The 20,815-nt window shown below is 45.6% G+C and overlaps 1 protein-coding gene across 1 annotated transcript in view; it reads right to left on the bottom strand.

Moving 5' to 3' along the window:
- LOC123767775 (uncharacterized) overlaps positions 1-20,815 on the bottom strand; it is a 65,379-nt gene that overhangs the window by 31,772 nt on the left and 12,792 nt on the right. The window contains exon 2 of the mRNA XM_045757822.2: positions 17,384-17,621. Coding sequence (XP_045613778.2) covers positions 17,384-17,621 — 238 coding nt within the window. The remainder of the gene's footprint in view (positions 1-17,383; positions 17,622-20,815) is intronic.

Below are 20,815 nucleotides of genomic sequence, written 5' to 3'. Positions count from 1 at the left end.
GACAAACCTGCTTACAGCCTCCTGACATTTTTGGGTGACATAGTCCATCATGTCTTGTACGGACTTGGTTCCGAGTTCTGTGTCCCAATGTATATCCCATAGGAATTTATTCATCTCCTCATAGTTTCCCTTTCGGTACGCCAGCCCTTTGTTTCCCAGTTCTTTTTTGGGGGTGATAATTCCTAGCTCAACCAGGTACTCAAAGCTCAATACACTATGATCACTCATTCCCAAGGGGGCTTCCAACTTAACTTTCCTTATATCCGACTCATTTAGGGTAAATATCAGATCAAGCAAGGCTGGTTCATCCCCTCCTCTCATTCTTGTCGGTCCCTTGACGTGTTGACTTAGAAAGTTTCTTGTTGCCACATCCAGCAGCTTAGCTCTCCATGTGTCTGGGCCTCCATGTGGGTCTCTGTTCCCCCAATCTATCTTCCCATGGTTGAAGTCTCCCATGATTAGAAGTCTGGATCCGTTCCTGCTAGCCACAGAAGCTGCTCTCTCTATTATATTGATGGTGGCCAAGTTGTTTCTATCATATTCCTGTCTGGGTCTTCTGACATTCAGTGGGGGGGGTTATATATGACTAATACTATAATTTTCTGTCCTCCAGTTGCTATCGTGCCTGATATGGAGTCATATATGTGTATATATGAGCAACTCGATAAAGAATAATATGTATGTACGAACAACTCAATAAATAATAACAACAAAATAAAGAGCCTTAAACAGAACATGTGTGGAAGCATCAGAGTGTGTATATATTTGAATGCTACACAGTATTCATCTATGTAACACATGTGAAGAACCTCTCTCACACTCTCAGTTCCCTGACAAGAGGGAGCCAGCTTAGCTTAGCTGCCAACACCCACACATTGTGTCAGCAAGGAGGACAGCCCGCCTGCTTTCATACCTCTCACTGTATTTCCCACTTCTATACTTCCCTTCACTTGTGCCTCTCCTTCCTCTTTACTCCCCCCCCCCCTCAAAAAAAAAAGGTGCATTTAATCTCGGAATGAGGAAGAGTGCAATTTAGCCAGAAGAATTTAGGCTATATTCAATTTACTTGTCAACTAATGAGCAAGTACCCAATCTACATTAGCAATACCTATTCAAGTCCTATGAAACTTTAACTTAAAGCCACCATGGCTACTCCTGAACAGTTAAGGAGAACCTATATTGGCCTTAAAGGTCATTTAACCAGACTGATTAATAAGTCTGAAACTTTAGATAAAGCAACTCCCATTGATTACCATCAATTAGAAACATCATTGAGAGTAGCTGATCTCAAATTTGATCAAGTCAGATCTACAATCAGGTCTTATCTTGACATACTGAATGCCGCAGAAACTGATCCTGATGAAATAGATCAAACTCTAGCAGAAACTTCTCAGTATGAAGATGACACTCAAGATAAGCTTAATGTACTATGTAATATAGTAAGTCAACAGAAATTCAATGCAAATAATACTGAGTCTCAATCCAGTGTACAATTTCCTGAGGTTCGTTTACCTACTTTAGACTTGCCTACATTTGCAGGACTGGATTTAGAAAATTGGGACACATTTTGAACTTCATTTGAAGTTCATATACATAAAAAAAACTTCTCTTGATAGGATTTCTATATTCTCTTAACTAAACAGTCTTCTCAAAGGGGAGGCTAAAAAGATTATAAATAACCTAGCTCTCACAGAGCAATTATGAAGACGCTATAAAACTACTAAAGTTGAACTATTGCAACAAGGAGTTGAGTATAGCTAACCTGTATTACCAGTTACTGGATCTGAATGCACCAAGTAACCGACCAGACTCGCTTCAAAGCTTCAGGCTAGAAGTAGTCTCTCTAGTGAAGGCCTTAGGTACTAAAGTGAGTCTCCGTGGTGTAGTGGCAAGACACTCGCCTGGCGTTCCGTGAGCACTATGTCATGGGTTCGTATCCTGGCCGGGGAGGATTTACTGGGCGTAAATCCTTAACTGTAGCCTCTGTTTAACGCAACAGTAAAATGTGTACTTGGATGAAAAAACGATTCTTCGCGGCAGGGGATCGTATTCCAGGGACCTGCCCGAAACGCTACGCGTACTAGTGGCTGTACAAGAATGTAACAACTCTTGTATATATATCACACACAAAATAAATGTACCAGCCTCCGAATGGTCAATTAAGTTACTTTTACAGAGGAAATTGCCTCGAAACATTTTAGCAGAAATCTGCTCACACTATAAAACCGAGTTTCTCACTCTCGAGCAAATATTCAAGGGACTAAGAATAACGGTCAACAGGTTGAAAACTCATGATAAGATTAAATCTGAGTCTAAGCTTCCTAACATTGACAACTCAGTCAAACCAAAATTGACTTTGAACAAGTCTAATAAATTCAAGCCTAGGACTGCTCCATCCACTGGAAAGAAGAGTGGTAGCATAGGTATTTATTCAGTATTTCCCTCTGAGGCTGTAGCTGATGTGTCTACTAAGAGAACAAACTCAGCAGGAGAGAGAAAGTGTCTGTTCTGTGAACAAGAACATATCACCTATAAGTGCAATGTTTATCCTAACTTTAATGCCAGGATTAAACGGCTACAAGAATTACATAGATGCACCAAGTGCATGGGTTCTCATGATCCCAGTAAATGTGTAGTACATCTACGGTTGTGCAGTAGATGCAACAAAGGTGTGCATTATTATGCCTTATGTAGAAAGACATCATCACAATCTTTAACACCTAGGGAGGATTCTATGAATTCTACCACAGTACAATATTGCAAGGTACACCAAGAAATCAATGTACTTGCTACCGAGTCAGGCAATAATACTACTCTGCCTACAGCTCAACTTAAACTAATTAATAGGAAGTTTAGAGTAAACACTAGAGGTCTCTTTGATCAAGGATCACAGAAGACTTTCATCACACAACAATTAGTCAAGCAGTTGAAATTAAAACCTGCCAAACGTGTGAAATTGAATATCTCAAGGTTCTTGACTAATAGTGGACCTCATGAATACCAAGTAGTCAAGGTGTTAGTAAGACTTGGATCTTCCACTAATTCAATACAAGTGGTGGTAGTAGATAAGCTTCCTTCAGACCTGCAGGTCACAGAACTAGCTCGCACTGCGAAATATCTCAGACGTAACCGCATGAGGCTAGCGGATCACAAAATAAATTCTGACTGCCTGACAGATGTTGGTATCCTTAAAGGTGCCGACTATTATTACAGATTTATAACAGGATGCACCCGACAACTAGGAATGAATTTATCATCATCTGCTGGAGGCAAATTGCTGACAGGACCGGTGCTTTTCCAGCAAAAATCTGTATCAACCAACAAACTAACAACTCAATAGTGGCGTGACTAGGCTTGGAACAGTCTCCCCTACATTTCAGAGAAATATCTGAAGATAATGAGTCTGATCCACTTGTATTTCGCCTGTGGGATTTAGACACTTTAGGTATTGTCCCTGACAAATCAAGCCCTGATGATACGTGGACTTACCAGCAATATCTGGACACAGTTGTCTATAAAGACAAAATACTGGGTGAGACTGCCATGGAAGTTGAATCATCCACAACTTCCAGTTAATTATTTCATGGCAGCCTCCCAATTAAAGTCTCAATACGGCTGAAGAAACAGCCAGATAAATTGAACATGCATCATCAATTAATTCAACAACAACTCAACAGTAAATTTATTGAAGTTGTTGATAATGATGACCGAAAAATAGGTCACTATTTACCCCATCACGCTGTAATGAAAGACTCAGCGACGACACCAATACGTATTGTACTGTAGTGCCAAAGTGAAGGCAAACCACGTATCCTTGAATGAGTGTCTCCAAACGGGACCTAGCCTAACACAAAGGTTATATGATGTATTGTTACGCTTCCGTACTGGTATTTTCGCTTATACTGCTGATATCAGTAAAGCTTTCCTTAGAGTAGGCTTACACGAGGAGGATCGTGATTATACCAAATTTCTCTGGATTAAGGACCCACTGGATCCTGACAGTGATATCATAACCTACAGGTTTGCCTCTGTGCTATTCGGCGCGACTTCTTCACCGTTTCTACTTCAAGCAACGTTAGATACACATTTGAAGAAGTCAGACAGCCCTTATAAAACAGAGATTAGCGACAACTTGTATGTAGACAATTTCCAGGGAACCACTAATGACAAATTCAAATTGGTAGAAATCTACCAGGAGGCTAATCGTGAGTTGCTAGGAGCCAATATGCCACTACAATCAGGGGCCTCAAACAATATATCATTAAACCAGATAATCGAGAAAGAATTTCCAGGTTATCGGATACCTAATCAATTAAAAGTTCTGTGCATGGAATGGAACACAGTTACCGACGAGATGAATGTCAAAGTCAGTACAAACAAATAATTCAACCCTTTCCATGAGAAAATTACTCTCGTATGTCAGTCAACCATCTTACCCTTTGGGTTTACTTAGTCCTATTTTAATAAAGGGCAAACTCCTCATGCAGGAATGCTGGCAGAAACATATGGGATGGCATGATCTGTTGCCAAATGAGTTGCAAGATAAATGGCAAATACTCAACGGATTTTAATCAATTAAGTGTTTTGAAATTTCCTCGTAATACTTCAGGACAAAACTTACCCACAAATTTGCACGTCTTTTGCGATGCCTCTAGCAAAGCGTATGGCGCTGCAGCCTACTTAGTCAATAATGTACAATCATTTTTACTCACATCTAAAACAAGAGTTGCTCCAATCAAGAAGAGATCTTTACCTCAAATGGAGTTAACTGCATTGCTGGTGGGAGTAAGATTGGCTCATTGCCTGACCAAGACACTCAACAATATTCACTTTGGTGAAATCCTAGTGTGGTCAGACAATGAGGCAGTCTTACAATGGGTAAGAAATAATAATAATAAAACTCCCTACAATCGTGTTAGAGAAATCCATGAATTATCTGCAGGATACAAATTCAGACATGTCCCCACCAAGGACAATCCAGTAGATTACCTTTCAAGAGGTTTATCATTAAAACAGCTGATTAAGTCTTCGATGTGGTTCAATGGATCTTCATGGCTTGTTAGTGGTCAGTGGCCTAAACAGACACCACAAGTCATAGTGACCAATATCGCTACTCCCATGACAGACCCAGAATCTCATCGGACCTTAGTTAGTAACCCTCACAATTATTCCAACTTGAGTAAGTTACTAAGAGTGACCGACTTAAGACAAAAATATTGGCTTCCCCAAGGTCGTCAAACTGTCAAATCACTTAAGTCTTCTGTAATCTGCAGAAGATATGATGCTCGAGTGTGTCCTTACCCAGGACCTTCACCACTCCCTAAGAGAGTAGTCCATCTTCGTCCTTTTGAGACCACTGGTGTTGATTACACGGGAGCCTTATTTCTCATTGGCACTCCAGATAAGGTACCAGTGAAGGCTTATATTTGCCTCTTCACGTGTGCAACCACACGAGGCGTACACTCTCACTACCTTTGGCAGTGACTTCCGACATGAGTGCAGAAGCCTTCTTCCAAGCCTTTCGTAGATTTGCAGCACGCAGATCCTGCCCCAAACTAATGATATCTGATAATGGATCAAATTTTGTGGCAGGAGAAGCCTGCCTACGAGAGATATGGAATCACCCAGAAGTGTAGTCTGTAATGCAAAGACGACAATGCCACTGGAAATTTATAGCTCCCAGAGCCCCCTGGCAAGGTGGTTTCTACAAACGTATGGTAGGGACTAAGAAATGTTTAAGGAAGACTTTACATCGACAGAAAATTAGTTTCCCTGAATTACAAACACTCATCGTAGAAATTGAGGTGCGAGTCAAAAACAGCCCCTGTACTTACCTATCGGATGACTTCTCTCAGAGAACCCGAGTCCCTCACATTTAATCCATGGAGGCCTACCGAGCCTGTGATACCTTTGGCAGAAGAGGATCCGGTTGACCCTTCCCATGTGAGTAGGAGTGATTTAGTGGAAAGTTATCAACATCTCTCGTGGGTAATTGAAAGGTGGAATGAAGTGTGGACTCTTAGAGTACCTCACCGCTCTAAGGGAATACCACTATGGAGCTTCGAACCCTTATAACAAGGTTCAACTCAAACCAGGAGATCTAGTGTTGATTGACAGTGATGGACCCAGGTCAGAATGGCCTACAGGCAAGATTGTCTCTGTTCACCCAGATCACCAAGGCGTCCCGAGAGTAGTATGGGTTTTGTGCTGAGGCACTACTACCCTAAAAACATTAGATTAGTTGGTACCTCTCGAATTAGCTGAACGAGTGTGTTCAACAGAACCAACTTCACCTACAGTTTCCAAGGACAACAATTCTTATCCACCGAGCACACGACCACTTAGAGCCGCTGCTCAACAATGCAAAAAGAAACTACAAACATATTATAGCTCTGACTAAGAGCAAATAATTTACCATCCGATTTAAGGTAGTCATGATGATACCGTGTTGTGATGTCCAGTAACTAATCAGTTACAAGTCACAGTGACCCAGGACATTCACCATTCATCTCACTGTGGATTTCAAGTCTCCTTAAATTGCATGATTTAATCACTAATTTATTTGAGTACGCTACACACTACACTATTATTACATCTAGAGAATATACGAGTTTACAAGACTTTAAGACTTAGTAACATAACCGTTACACGTCATAGCAACACCAGTCATTGAGTACATTTTAAGGATTAGTAGTTATTAACTTTAGATGATTTAACAATTCCATGTTCTGCATTTAACATCGAGTTCCCTTACAAGACTTCGAGTCTTATCTGTCTTGACAAATACGGGACATCCGTTATGTGCGTACTAACGTACTACCATACTAACATTAAATTAACTTTGGAATGGGTACGTCAGCACTCAACATTGAACTGCGACCAGAGTTTTTCCCCCCGGAGTTATGTTGGAAAGTTCCAACACTGATACATTCCTATTGTATTGTAATACATTACTATTCTATACTAAGTACAGTATCTATTAGCCCTACTAACTGTAGTACTAATATAAATTAATATTTCTCTATCTGCGCATCATTTGCCAAAATTCTCCCCATATCGAGAGGCAGTATTGCGTCAGATATTGTCCAGCAGAACAGTTATTGTCAACATGTTAGAGAACTGAATAATATTCTCAACTTTTATCAGTATTCTTTATAAGAATTAATCTAATAATAATTAAAATATCACTATATAACAGTTTTATCTGTTATATCCAAACGCCATGGAGGAAATAGAAATTCTCTCCATTTCTCGTTAATAAGAACACTGTTCATAATTATCAACATCTAGCGAGAATATAAACAATATTCAATTCCCAACAATTGCGACCCTTCTTATCTTGAGGTTATCTTGAGATGATTTCGGGGCTTTTTAATGTCCCCGCGGCCCGGTCCTCGACCAGGCCTCCACCCCCAGGAAGCAGCCCGTGACAGCTGACTAACACCCAGGTACCTATTTTACTGCTAGGTAACAGGGGCATAAGGAGAAAAACTCTGCCCATTGTTTCTCGCCGGCGCCTGGGATCGAACCCAGGACAACAGGATCACAAGTCCAGCGTGCTGTCCGACCGGCTCCCCATTACTCTCATTACTCTCACCCTACTCTCATTAACGTACTGCGTAGAGTAATTATACAGAAAAGAATTTTCCGTCTTTACTAAAATCTGTTGCGAATGCGTCAGAGGGGGGTTGAGGGAGACGGAGGCGCGGCGACGCCATTATTCCTAGCGACCCCACCAGCTGTACAACACGAGCGACACTACTGGCAAGAGTGTCGGTCGCGAGACAATGTGGCATCCATTAGACCAGGGAGAGGCGAATTTCCAACAATTCTACGATAGGCCCTTGTTATTAATCGGCCTTGGAGTTTGCAACTACTCCAGCAGCAATCTAAGGATTGCATCGGTGGACAACCAGCAGGTTAAGTGTTCTAATATTATTATACGAGTTCGTTATAATTTTATAGTGCACTTTCTCCATCATTACGCCACAATACCTCCACAAACGCCAAGTACGTCTGCAGGGAATTTGATCTATCCCTTCTATTGAATAGTAATGACAATCTAATTTGTATAGACAAATTGTACATTTCATTGAGTTTTCAGCATGTGTTGAAGCTGCCGTGGTCTCATCATTTCCCATGCTACGCTAGTGGATCACGTGTTCTAGCAAGTTCCAGATGACGCCATCTCGACCCTGCATCTCCGTTCACTGTCACAGCTAAGCAGCTGAACCAGTTTAATTTAGTTCTTATTTACTAATGAACCGTTGATAACGCATAATAATTTGAGAATATATTTCATTTACGTGATTTAGGAAATCGAGTATAATTTGATAGCCTCATGAACTCTAAATGGGAATTTTCTTGTTTAATTATCATTCAATATATTCTTGCTACTAACCAATTTATCTAATGTTTATTTGTTTATATCTTAGTAATAATTACTAATTTTATTCGAGGAGAACCAGCCTCGATGAAGCGTACTGGGAGTACTTTACTTCTGGTATTAACCCCCCATTTTGTGAAGGAGGGAAAGTTTACTCTTTGAATAGTAATTTAATTTACAGTCCATTAATGTTCAAGGAATAACTCTTAATAGTTACATTATCCACAGGCACTGGTATTTCAGTCCTTTTCTATTGTTCATTTATCTCTTTCCCTTTCCAGTAAAAATAGGGTGGTCCTTCGATTAATTTCAATCAATCAATTAAACATCAATATATTGAGAGTAAGCTTTCTTCCCAACAGGAGAGGGAAAACTGGACGGATGGATGGAGGGGGGAAACTGGATGGATTGATGGGGGGGGGGGGGAACTGGATGGAGGGAGGGTGGGAAACTGGATGGATGGAGGGAGGGGGGGAAACTGGATGGATGGAGGGAGGGGGGAGGGAACTGGATGGATGGATGGAGGGAGGGAGGGGGGAAACTGGATGGATGGATGGAGGGAGGGAGGGGGAAACTGGATGGATGGATGGAGGGAGGGGGAAACTGGATGGATGGATGGAGGGAGGGGGAACTGGATGGATGGAGGGAGGTTGGGGGGGGGAACTGGAGGGAGGGAGGGGGGGAAACTGGAGGGAGGGAGGGGGGGAAACTGGAGGGAGGGAGGGGGGGAAACTGGAGGGAGGGAGGGGGGGAAACTGGAGGGAGGGAGGGGGGGAAACTGGAGGGAGGGAGGGGGGGAAACTGGAGGGAGGGAGGGGGAAACTGGAGGGAGGGAGGGAGGGGGAAACTGGAGGGAGGGAGGGAGGGGGAAACTGGAGGGAGGGAAGGGGAAACTGGAGGGAGGGAGGGAGGGGGAAACTGGAGGGAGGGAAGGGAAAACTGGATGTATGGAGGGAGGGGGAAACTGGATGGATACCTGCTTGATGGGGGTTCTGGGAGTACTTCTACTTCCCAAGCCCGGCCCGAGGCCAGACTTCACTTGTGAGAGTTTGGTCCACCAGGCTGTTGCTTGGAGCGGCCTGCAGGCGCACATACCCACCACAGCCCGGCTGATCCGGAACTTCTCTTAGAAAACAGTCCAGTTTTCCCTTGAAGATGTCCACAGTTGTTCCGGCAATATTTCTTAGTCGCTGGGAGGACATTGAAGAACCGCGGATCTCTGATGTTTATACTGTACAGTGTTCTCCGATTGTGCCTATGGCACCTCTGCTCTTCACTTTCTTCCATATCGTTCACTCCAGTACGTTGTCATTTTACTGTGTATATTAGGGACCTGTCCCTCCAGTATTTACCATGTGTATATTATTTGGTATCTCTCTCGTCTCCTTTCTAGAGTACATTTAGAGAGCTTTGAGACGATCCCAATAATTTAGGTGCTTTATCTCGTCCATGCAAATATTAAATATTCTATGAAATATTACAGAAACAACCGTGGACATCTTCAAGATGAAACTAGATTGTTTAATTCAAGGAGTGCCGGACCAACGGGGCTGTGGTGAGTATGTGGGTCTGCGGGCTGCTCCAAGCAACAGCCTGGTGGACCAAACTCCCACAAGTCAAGTCTGGCCTCGGGCCGGGCTTGGGGAGTAGAAGAACTCCCAGAACCCCATCAAGCAGGTATCAACCAGGTATGCGTGCCGTATATGTTCTCTGTATTCCCTCTATTTCAGCAATCTCTCCTGCTCTGAAGGTGGAATTGAGTACTGAGCAGTACTCAAGATGGGACAGCACAAGTGACTTGAGTACAACCATTGTGGTGGGATCCCTGGATTTGAAAGTTCTCGTAATCCATACGATCATTTTTCTGGCTAGAATATTTGCTTGGTTATGCTCCCTAAACGTTAAGATCGTTGGACATCATTACTCCCAAATCCTTTTCATGCTGTTTTTTTTTACTATGGGAAGATTCGATTTTGTTTTGTACCCTGTATTGTTTCAGATCCTCATTTTTGCCGTACCTGAGTACCTGAAATTTATCACTGTTAAACATCATGTTATTTTCTGCTGCCCAATCGAAAACTTTGTTGACATCTGCTTGTAATTTTTCAATGTCTTCAGCAGAGGTAATTTTCATGCTGATTTTTGTGTCATCTGCAATGGACGACACGAAGCTGTGACGTGTATTTTTGTCTATATCACATATAAGAATAAGGAACAGCAGTGGTGCAAGGACTGTACCTTGAGGTACAGAGCTTTTAACATCGCTTGGACTCGATTTTATTTGATCGACTGTTAATCTGTGTTCTGTTCGACAGGAAATTGAGTATCCAGCGTCCTACTTTTCCAGTTATTCCCATTGACCTCATTTAGTGTGCCATCACCCCATGGTCACATTTGTCAGACGCCTTTGCAAAGTCTGTGTATACAACATCTGCATTTTGCTTTTCTTCTAGAGCTTCTGTGATTTTGTCATAGTTGATACCTGGTTGATGGGGTTCTGGGAGTTCTTCTACTCCCCAAGCCCGGCCCGAGGCCAGGCTCGACTTGTAAGAGTCTGGTCCACCAGGCTGTTGCTTGGAGCGGCCCGCAGGGCCACATATCCACCACAGCCCAGCTGATCCGGAACTTCTCTTAGAAAACCGTTCAGTTTCCTCTTGAAGATGTCCACGGTTGTTCCGGCAATATTTCTTATAGTCGCTGGGAGGGCGTTGAACAACCGCGGACCTCTGATGTTTATACAGTGTTCTCTGATTGTGCCTATGGCACCTCTGCTCTTCACTGGTTCAATCTTGCAGTGGTTGAGTAACTGACAGACAGGATCTTCCCACTCTAAATCCATGTTGTCCTGGATTGTGCAACTCATTGTTTTCCATAAAACTAGAAATTTGATTCCTAATCACTCTTTCAAACACTTATTATGTGTGATGTTAGTGCAACTGGCCTATAATTTTTTGCCAAGGCTTTACTCCCCCCCCCCCTTGTGCAACAGAGCTATATCTGCAGATTTAAGTGCTGTTGGTATCTCCCCTGTATCCAGGCTGTTCCTCCGTATTATGTCGAGCGCTCGCGCTACTGGTACTTTACATTTCTTGATGAATATTGAATTCCATGAGTCTGGCCCAGGAGCTGAGTGCATAGGCATAGTGTCAATTTCTCTTTCAAAGTCTTCCGAGTTTGTGGTAATATCCGTTATATTATCTGCAGCTTGACTGTCATTCATAAAGAAGCTGTCTGGGTTATCAACTTTCACGTTGTTTATTGGTGTGCTAAACATAGCCTCATACTGGCTTCTTAGAATTTCATTTCACTTAGGATAGAGGGAGGGGGGGAACTGGATAGAGGGAGGGAGGAAACTGGATGGATAGATGGAGGGAGGGGGGGGGGGAAACTGGATGGATAGATGGAGGGAGGGGGGAAACTGGATGGTTGGATGGGAGGGAGGGGGGAAACTGGATGGTTGGATGGGAGGGAGGGGGGAAACTGGATGGTTGGATGGGAGGGAGGGGGGAAACTGAATGGTTGGATGGGAGGGAGGGGGGAAACTGGATGGTTGGATGGGAGGGAGGGGGGAACTAGATGGTTGGATGGGAGGGAGGGGGGAAACTGGATGGTTGGATGGGAGGGAGGGGGGAAACTAGATGGTTGGATGGGAGGGAGGGGGGAAACTAGATGGTTGGATGGGAGGGAGGGGGGAAACTAGATGGTTGGATGGGAGGGAGGGGGGAAACTAGATGGTTGGATGGGAGGGAGGGGGGAAACTGGATGGTTGGATGGGAGGGAGGGTGGAAACTGGATGGTTGGATGGGAGGGAGGGTGGAAACTGGATGGTTGGATGGAGGATGGAAACTGGATGGATGGATGGGGGAAACTGGATGGATGGTGGGGGGGGGGAGACTGGATGGATGGTGGGGAGGAGGAGAGGGACTGGATGGATGGTGGGGAGGAGGAGAGGGACTGGATGGATGGTGGGGAGGAGGAGAGGGACTGGATGGATGGTGGGGAGGAGGAGAGACTGGATGGATGGTGGGGAGGAGAGACTGGATGGATGGTGGGGGAGGGACTAGATGGATGGTGGGGGAGGGACTGGATGGATGGTGGCAGGGGGGGGGGACTGAATGGATGGTCCATGACTGGATGGCAAAATGACGGCACTCCATGAATGGATGACTGGATGGCAAAATGCAGATGTTGTACACACAGACTTTGCAAAGGCGTTCGACAAATGTGACCATGGGGTGATAGCTCACAAAATGAGGTCAATGGGAATAACTGGCAAAGTAGGACTTTGGATACTCAATTTCCTGTCGAACAGAACACAAAGAGTAACAGTCAATCAGATAAAATCGAGTCCAAGCGATGTTAAAAGCTCTGTACCTCAAGGTACAGTCCTTGCACCGCTACTGTTCCTTATTCTTATATCTGATATAGACAAAAATACACGTCACAGCTTCGTGTCGTCCTTTGCAGATGACACAAAAATCAGCATGAAAATTACCTCTGCTGAAGACATTGAAAAAACTACAAGCAGATGTCAACAAAGTTTTCGATTGGGCAGCAGAAATAACATGTTTAACAGTGATAAATTTCAGGTACTCAGGTACCGCAAAAATGAGGATCAGAAACATAATACAGGGTACAAAACACAATCGAATCTTCCCATAGTAGAAAAACAGCAGGTCAAGGATTTGGGAATAATGATGTCCAATGATCTAACGTTTAGGGAGCATAACCAAGCAAATATCGCATCAGCCAGAAAAATTATCAGATGGATTACAAGAACTTTCAAATCCAGGGATCCCATCACAATGGTTGTACTCTTCAAGTCACTTGTATTGTCCATTCTCTAGTACTGCTCAGTACTCGCTTCCCCCTTCAGAGCAGGAGAGATTGCGGAAATAGAGGGAATACAGAGAACATATTCAGCACACATAGACAAGATAAAACACCTAAATTATTGGGATCGTCTCAAAGCTCTCCAAATGTACTCTCTAGAAAGGAGACGAGAGAGATACCAAATAGTATACACATGGAAAATACTGGAGGGCCAGGTCCCAAATCTACACAGTAAAATAACAATGTACTGGAGTGAACGATATGGAAGAAAATGCAAGATTGAACCAGTGAAGAGCAGGTGCGCCATAGGCACAATCAGAGGGCACTGTGTAAACATCAGAGGTCCGCGGTTGTTCAACGTCCTCCCAGCGACTATAAGAAATATTGCCGGAGCAACTGTGGACATCTTCAAGAGAAAACTGGACTGTTTTCTAAGAGAAGTTCCGGATTAGCCGGGCTGTGGTGGGTATGTGGGCCTGCGGGCCGCTCCAAGCAACAGCCTGGTGGACCAAACTCTCACAAGTTGAGCCTGGCCTCGGGCCAGGCTTGGGGAGTAGAAGAACTCCCAGAACCCCATCAACCAGGTATGGTGGGAGGGAGGGACTGGATGGATGACGGGAGGGGGGGAAGGGAGGGACTGGATGGATGACGGGAGGGGGGGGGGGAAGGGAGGGACTGGATGGAGGGTGGGAGGGGGGGAAGGGAGGGACTGGATGGATGGTGGGAGGGGGGGAAGGGAGGGACGGGATGGATGGTGGGAGGTGGGGAGGGAGGGACTGGATGGATGACGGGAGGGGGGGGGGGGGAAGGGAGGGACTGGATGGATGACGGGAGGGGGGGGAAGGGAGGGACTGGATGGATGGTGGGAGGTGGGGAGGGAGGGACTGGATGGATGACGGGAGGGGGGGGGGGGAAGGGAGGGACTGGATGGATGGTGGGAGGTGGGGAGGGAGGGACTGGATGGATGACGGGAGGGGGGGGGGGGGAAGGGAGGGACTGGATGGATGGTGGGAGGTGGGGAGGGAGGGACTGGATGGATGACGGGAGGGGGGGGGGGGAAGGGAGGGACTGGATGGATGACGGGAGGGGGGGAAGGGAGGGACTGGATGGATGGTGGGAGGGGGGGAAGGGAGGGACGGGATGGATGGTGGGAGGTGGGGAGGGAGGGACTGGATGGATGACGGGAGGGGGGGGGGGGAAGGGAGGGACTGGATGGATGACGGGAGGGGGGGGAAGGGAGGGACTGGATGGATGGTGGGAGGTGGGGAGGGAGGGACTGGATGGATGACGGGAGGGGGGGGGGGGAAGGGAGGGACTGGATGGATGGTGGGAGGTGGGGAGGGAGGGACTGGATGGATGACGGGAGGGGGGGGGGGGAAGGGAGGGACTGGATGGATGACGGGAGGGGGGGAAGGGAGGGACTGGATGGATGACGGGAGGGGGGGGGGGGAAGGGAGGGACTGGATGGATGACGGGAGGGGGGAAGGGAGGGACTGGATGGATGACGGGAGGGGGGGGAAGGGAGGGACTGGATGGATGACGGGAGGGGGGGGAAGGGAGGGACTGGATGGATGACGGGAGGGGGGGGAAGGGAGGGACTGGATGGATGGAGGGAGGGGGGGGGAAGGGAGGGACTGGATGGATGGTGGGAGGGGGGGGAAGGGAGGGACTGGATGGATGGTGGGAGGGGGGGAGGGAGGGACTGGATGGATGACGGGAGGGGGGGAGGGAGGGACTGGATGGATGGTGGGAGGGGGGGGGGAAGGGAGGGACTGGATGGATGGAGGGAGGGGGGGGGGAAGGGAGGGACTGGATGGATGGTGGGAGGGGGGGGAAGGGAGGGACTGGATGGATGGTGGGAGGGGGGGAAGGGAGGGACGGGATGGATGGTGGGAGGGGGGGGAAGGGAGGGACGGGATGGATGGTGGGGGGGGAGGGAGGGACGGGATGGATGGTGGGGGGGGAGGGACTGGATGGATGGTGGGGGGGGGAGGGACTGGATGGATGGTGGGGGGGGGGAGGGAGGGGAACTGGATGGATGGTGGGGGGGGGAGGGAGGGGAACTGGATGGATGGTGGGGGGGGGGGGAGGGAGGGGAACTGGATGGATGGTGGGGGGGGGGAGGGAGGGGAACTGGATGGATGGTGGGGGGGGGGAGGGAGGGGAACTGGATGGATGGTGGGGGGGGAAGGGAACTGGATGGATGGTGGGGGGGGGGAAGGGAACTGGATGGATGGTGGGGGGGGAAGGGAACTGGATGGTGGGGGGGGGAAGGGAACTGGATGGATGGTGGGGGGAGGGGGACTGGATGGATGGTGGGGGGAGGGGGACTGGATGGATGGTGGGGGGAGGGGGACTGGATGGATGGTGGGGGGAGGGGGACTGGATGGATGGTGGGGGGAGGGGGACTGGATGGATGGTGGGGGGAGGGGGACTGGATGGATGGTGGGGGGAGGGGGACTGGATGCATGGTGGGGGGAGGGGGACTGGATGCATGGTGGGGGGAGGGGGACTGGATGCATGGTGGGGGGGAGGGGGACTGGATGCATGGTGGGGGGGAGGGGGACTGGATGCATGGTGGGGGGGAGGGGGACTGGATGCATGGTGGGGGGAGGGGGACTGGATGCATGGTGGGGGGAGGGGGACTGGATGCATGGTGGGGGGAGGGGGACTGGATGCATGGTGGGGGGAGGGGGACTGGATGCATGGTGGGGGGAGGGGGACTGGATGCATGGTGGGGGGAGGGGGACTGGATGGATGGTGGGGGGGAGGGGGACTGGATGGATGGTGGGGGGGAGGGGGACTGGATGGATGGTGGGGGGGAGGGGGACTGGATGGATGGTGGGGGGAGGGGGACTGGATGGATGGTGGGGGAGGGGGACTGGATGCATGGTGGGGGGAGGGGGACTGGATGCATGGTGGGGGGAGGGGGACTGGATGGATGGTGGGGGGAGGGACTGGATGGATAGTGGGGGGGGGGGGACTGGATGGAAACTGGTGGTTTTGGTGAAAAAGAGCCTTAAAGAGAGACCAACGTTGTCTACACTTTACCATGCCCACTTGGGGATTGTCAGCCACAACAAACTCAGTATCAGTATATAGGCAAGACAACAGCGTCCCCCTCTAGGACTCTCTAGGAGTCCTCTCTAGGACAAACAACAGTGCTCCATCAAGGAACACAATCGCCACACACGAGACGATCACCAGGAATATTTTGACGAGCAACTGAAATAATTTATAGATACAAAGACAACAAACATAGAAGCTGTACTGAATGACCCTGTAACTGGAACTTAAGCAGCCAGAACATAAGCTGCAAACATGTCACATTATGTTGATACATTTAATACCTTATTAATATCTCCCATGTAATGTCATTCATCCATGTCACCTAACCATAAGAGAATATAACCAGGTGCTAAGCACAGTAGAATTTGTCCGAGAATGTGAGTCGAGTACGAAATGCATCACTAGGCGTCAGACCCAAATAAAAAGTAAAAAAAAGAACCTTGGAAAGTTAATTTTTCAACTTCCTGCTTCAGTGAAGAAAAACAAGGAATATCCAGAAGATTCTTGTCAGAACCATAAATCTAAAACTTTGTCATTTTCAACAAAATACGTTTAAAAGAAAGACAGCTACCAAAATATTCTAATATAAAATTAAATTTTTTTTAATAATGCAGATAGGTACTTTAAGCTTTATCCACCACAAGGAGCATCTCAGCATCCAGGTGAAATACAAAATTGATAAATTATTACCATGGATGATATAATAATCAATTTAATATACTAAGCTGTCACCAGTACAAGACAAACCCTCACCCTTGTAAAATGTCACCTGGAAAGAATTACTACTTTACCGTAAATTCATATTTAAGATTAATAAGTTTTCAATTTTGGAAATGTGATGGAGGCAAATTTGGCTGCTGAAGCATATTTTAGGCTATCAACTGTCACTTGCCACTTATATTTGACAAAAATGTCCTTGTTTGTTTTATTCAAGATCTAAAGTATTGTAATCAATATTTCAGTTTAAGATGAACATTATTAAGGTTCAGACACTAACATGAAGTTTCCTACTTCATTACATACCTAGTAGGATTTTAATTTTTTTTTTTTAAGTACAGCAACAAAATCTAAAATCAGACATTTGTGGTGACTGACCTGCAGCTTCTAAAGGTGAAAGGCTTCTAAAGGCTTCTAGCCGTGAACGAGTATCAGGATCAAAATGCGGTTGAGTATGATGTGGCGAGGCAGGACTACGGTCCAGTGTAGTGGCAGTGGCACAGGCTGCAGCCGACGACAGCAATGTGTTATGTATGCTCCCAGCTGCTCCACCCACCACCACCTCCTCCTCCTCCTCCTCCATGAAGGAGGTGGTGATGGTCTCTCTTGTCACCATCTGAGGAAAGAGGGTGAGGTTAAATCCACACTAATGAAACAAAAAAACCCTTTCTACAAGGGCAATTACATTACCTTTTTGTTTTACCCTAAAGTTGCTGACCTTAATGTTTATACAATACTGTAATTAGGAACGAACAAACATGACAACTGCTGGATAGTTAACCGCACTAGCATATTTCTAACTTTCAGTTATCAATAATCAACTTTTTATTATCAATTCAGGGATTCCATCACAATGGTAGTACTATTCAAATCACTTGTGCTGTCCCATCTTGGGTATTGCTCAGTACTCGCTTCCCTCTTCAGAGCAGGAGAGAGTACTGAATTAGAGGGAGTTCAGAGAACATACATGACATACATAGATGTGATAAAGCACCCAAATTATTGGGATCGTTTCAAAACTCTCCAAATGTACTTGCTAGAAAGGAGACGAGAGATACTGGAGGGCCAGGTCCCAAATCTACACAGTAAAATAACTTACTTGAATGAACGATATGGAAGAAAATGCATAATAGAACCAGTGAAGAGCAGGGGTGCCATAAGCACAATCAGAGAACACTGTATAAACATCAGAGATGTCCATGGTTGTTCAACATCCTCCCAGTGAGTACTGTACAGTATAAGAAATACTGCCGGAACAATTGTGGACATCTTCATGAGAAAACTATCTAGTTTTCTCATGAAGTGTTGGACCAACTGGGCTGTTCTGGATATGTGGGGCTGCTAGTATGCCACATACAATGCTGCTAGCATGTGGGCCTGCTAGCTTAGAGCAGCCTGCTGACCACTCCAAGCAACAGCCTTTTGGACCGAGCTTTCACAACTCAAGCCTGGCCTCGGGCCGGGCTTGAGGAGTAGAACAACTCCCAGAACCCCATTAAGCAGGTATCAGGCAGGTATTATTAGCTCAGAATTTTTTACTAGAATGAAAACTGAATTTAAAATAGCTAAGGGACTGAGAATTTAATGTTCTGAGCAAAATGCAGCAAGCCCAGTATATTTACAAGAAATATCTACAAAATGTACTACAGCTTAATAATACCCACATTTCCAAATACAATACACCCAGCCATTATAAATGGAAAGCACATGAAAAAAATTCTAATGAAGTAGGCCTACCATTAATGGCAATAAATTGCAAAATAAAACAATGAAAAAAACATATCCACCTTGTTAACACATTTTCAGCTCTGTGGCTTAACACTTTCATCCTCAGGGGACGAAGTTCACGTAACATCAGTTCACCTAGTGTGATATATCTACATAATAAAATGTGTGAAGCATCACTATACTCAAAAGTATGAGGTGCATATTAGCGATTCAATTATTATTGAATCACTATAATTATTGAATTGATTCATAAAACAAAAATTTTTGCTGTAATTACACTACACACACAGGTCATATACAAGTATCTGCATGTTTTGTTCGCCATAACGATACACCAAGTTGGTATGGCAGGTCATAAAGATGATTGGCTGCCACACACTAGCTAGCAAATGCCACCTCCTTCCCTCCCACATCAACTCCTCACTTGCCAACACCACTCCTCCCATCATACTGTTTTTGCTTTTATTCACTATACACATACAAACATTATAAGTATCTACACTTTTTGTTCCCCCCATAACTGTACCAGCTGTTATGGTGAGTTCAGACAATAACAGAGGTCGTGCCACACACAGTCAACTGATGCTGCCTCACTCGTTCAAGGCCAGATGCACTAAAATTCCTCCAACCATACTGTTTGTGGTGGTATTATACTATACACATTATATACACGTATCTAGATAATTTATTCACCATAACTGTACAACTAAGCTGATGATGGTGTCCAAACAGCATAGTGGCCACCCTTACGCAGCATGACAAGTCATGCAGATGATGCCACCTCCCTCACCAAAAAATGGCTCTTCCCAACATACTCCTTTTATATTTAAGTATCTACATTTGTGTTCACCATAGCGAATAACTAAGCTATTTGTGCTTAGTTATTATTACTACATTACTACATTACTAAGCTAAGTTCACTAAGCTGGTATGGTGAAGGCAGACAATAAAAGGTGGCCACACAGTCAGTAAATGAAGATACTTCCCTCCTGCCTTCAGCATTACTCCTCCCACCATACTACACACAGCACTAATTATCACCGCAATCCTGCTATTATCAGAATCCTGGTCATTTTTATCAGTCAGGGGTCTTCTGTAATACTATCATTGCTAAATAATAGCAGCTACATGTATATTTTGACATTTTTAAGCGATGCTGTTGTCACAAGCTGAACGGCAATGCTGTTAGCTCATACTGCATCGCCAGCCTTTTTTTTTTTTTTAAATATATACAAGAGTTGTTACAATCTTGTACAGCCACTAGTACGCGTAGCGTTTCGGGCAGGTCCCTGGAATACGATCCCCTGCCGCAAAGAATCGTTTTTTCATTCAAGTACACATTTTACTGTTGCGTTAAACAGAGGCTACAGTTAAGGAATTGCGCCCAGTAAATCCTCCCCGGCCAGGATACGAACCCATGACATAGCGCTCGCGGAACGCCAGGCGAGTGTCTTACCACTACACCACGGAGACCTTGGTTGCTCATTAAGTACTGTGAGGCTCTTGCACCCGAGAATGTTACCCCAATTTTTTTTTTTAAATGGCATCTGTTTACAAGAGTCCCGAGGAAGCTAATGTGAACCCTGTGTAGCTGCGAGGCATTTAAATCGTGCGTGGGACCCTTCAATCGCTAATTGATTTTTTATTTTGATGTACAATGAGCACATTGCGGTGCAGGTTACTCCCATCGCCTCTGAGTACATATTTTGCAACTTATGGGTTATAGGTAAACTCTTCCAACATGAGTACCTGTACACCCAAATCCTTAACACTGCATTTTAGTTCTATGTTATGCTTTGACTGCGTTTTGTACATCTTTTTATATATTTTTTTTTTCGTAGTGCAGGAGCTAGAACTTACCTGCATTAAATACTATATATTACTGTATTTTCTGTGGCCCATTGAAAGACCGATTTACATATGATTGGAGGTTTGCTGTGTCCTCTATGTTGATTTCTCTTAAAAATCCTAGTGTCATCTGGAATGGATGATACAGTACTATAGATTGTGTCCTTGTCTATGTCCAATATGGGGAGGAGAAAAAGTACTGGAGCAAGCACAGTACCCTGGGGAACTGAGCTC

This window comes from Procambarus clarkii, chromosome 60 (genome assembly GCF_040958095.1).
Source record: "Procambarus clarkii isolate CNS0578487 chromosome 60, FALCON_Pclarkii_2.0, whole genome shotgun sequence".
Classification (NCBI taxonomy): Eukaryota; Metazoa; Arthropoda; class Malacostraca; order Decapoda; family Cambaridae; genus Procambarus; species Procambarus clarkii.
The sequence above is the reverse complement of the archived record's forward strand: the minus strand, read 5'-3'. Positions and strand labels throughout refer to the sequence as shown.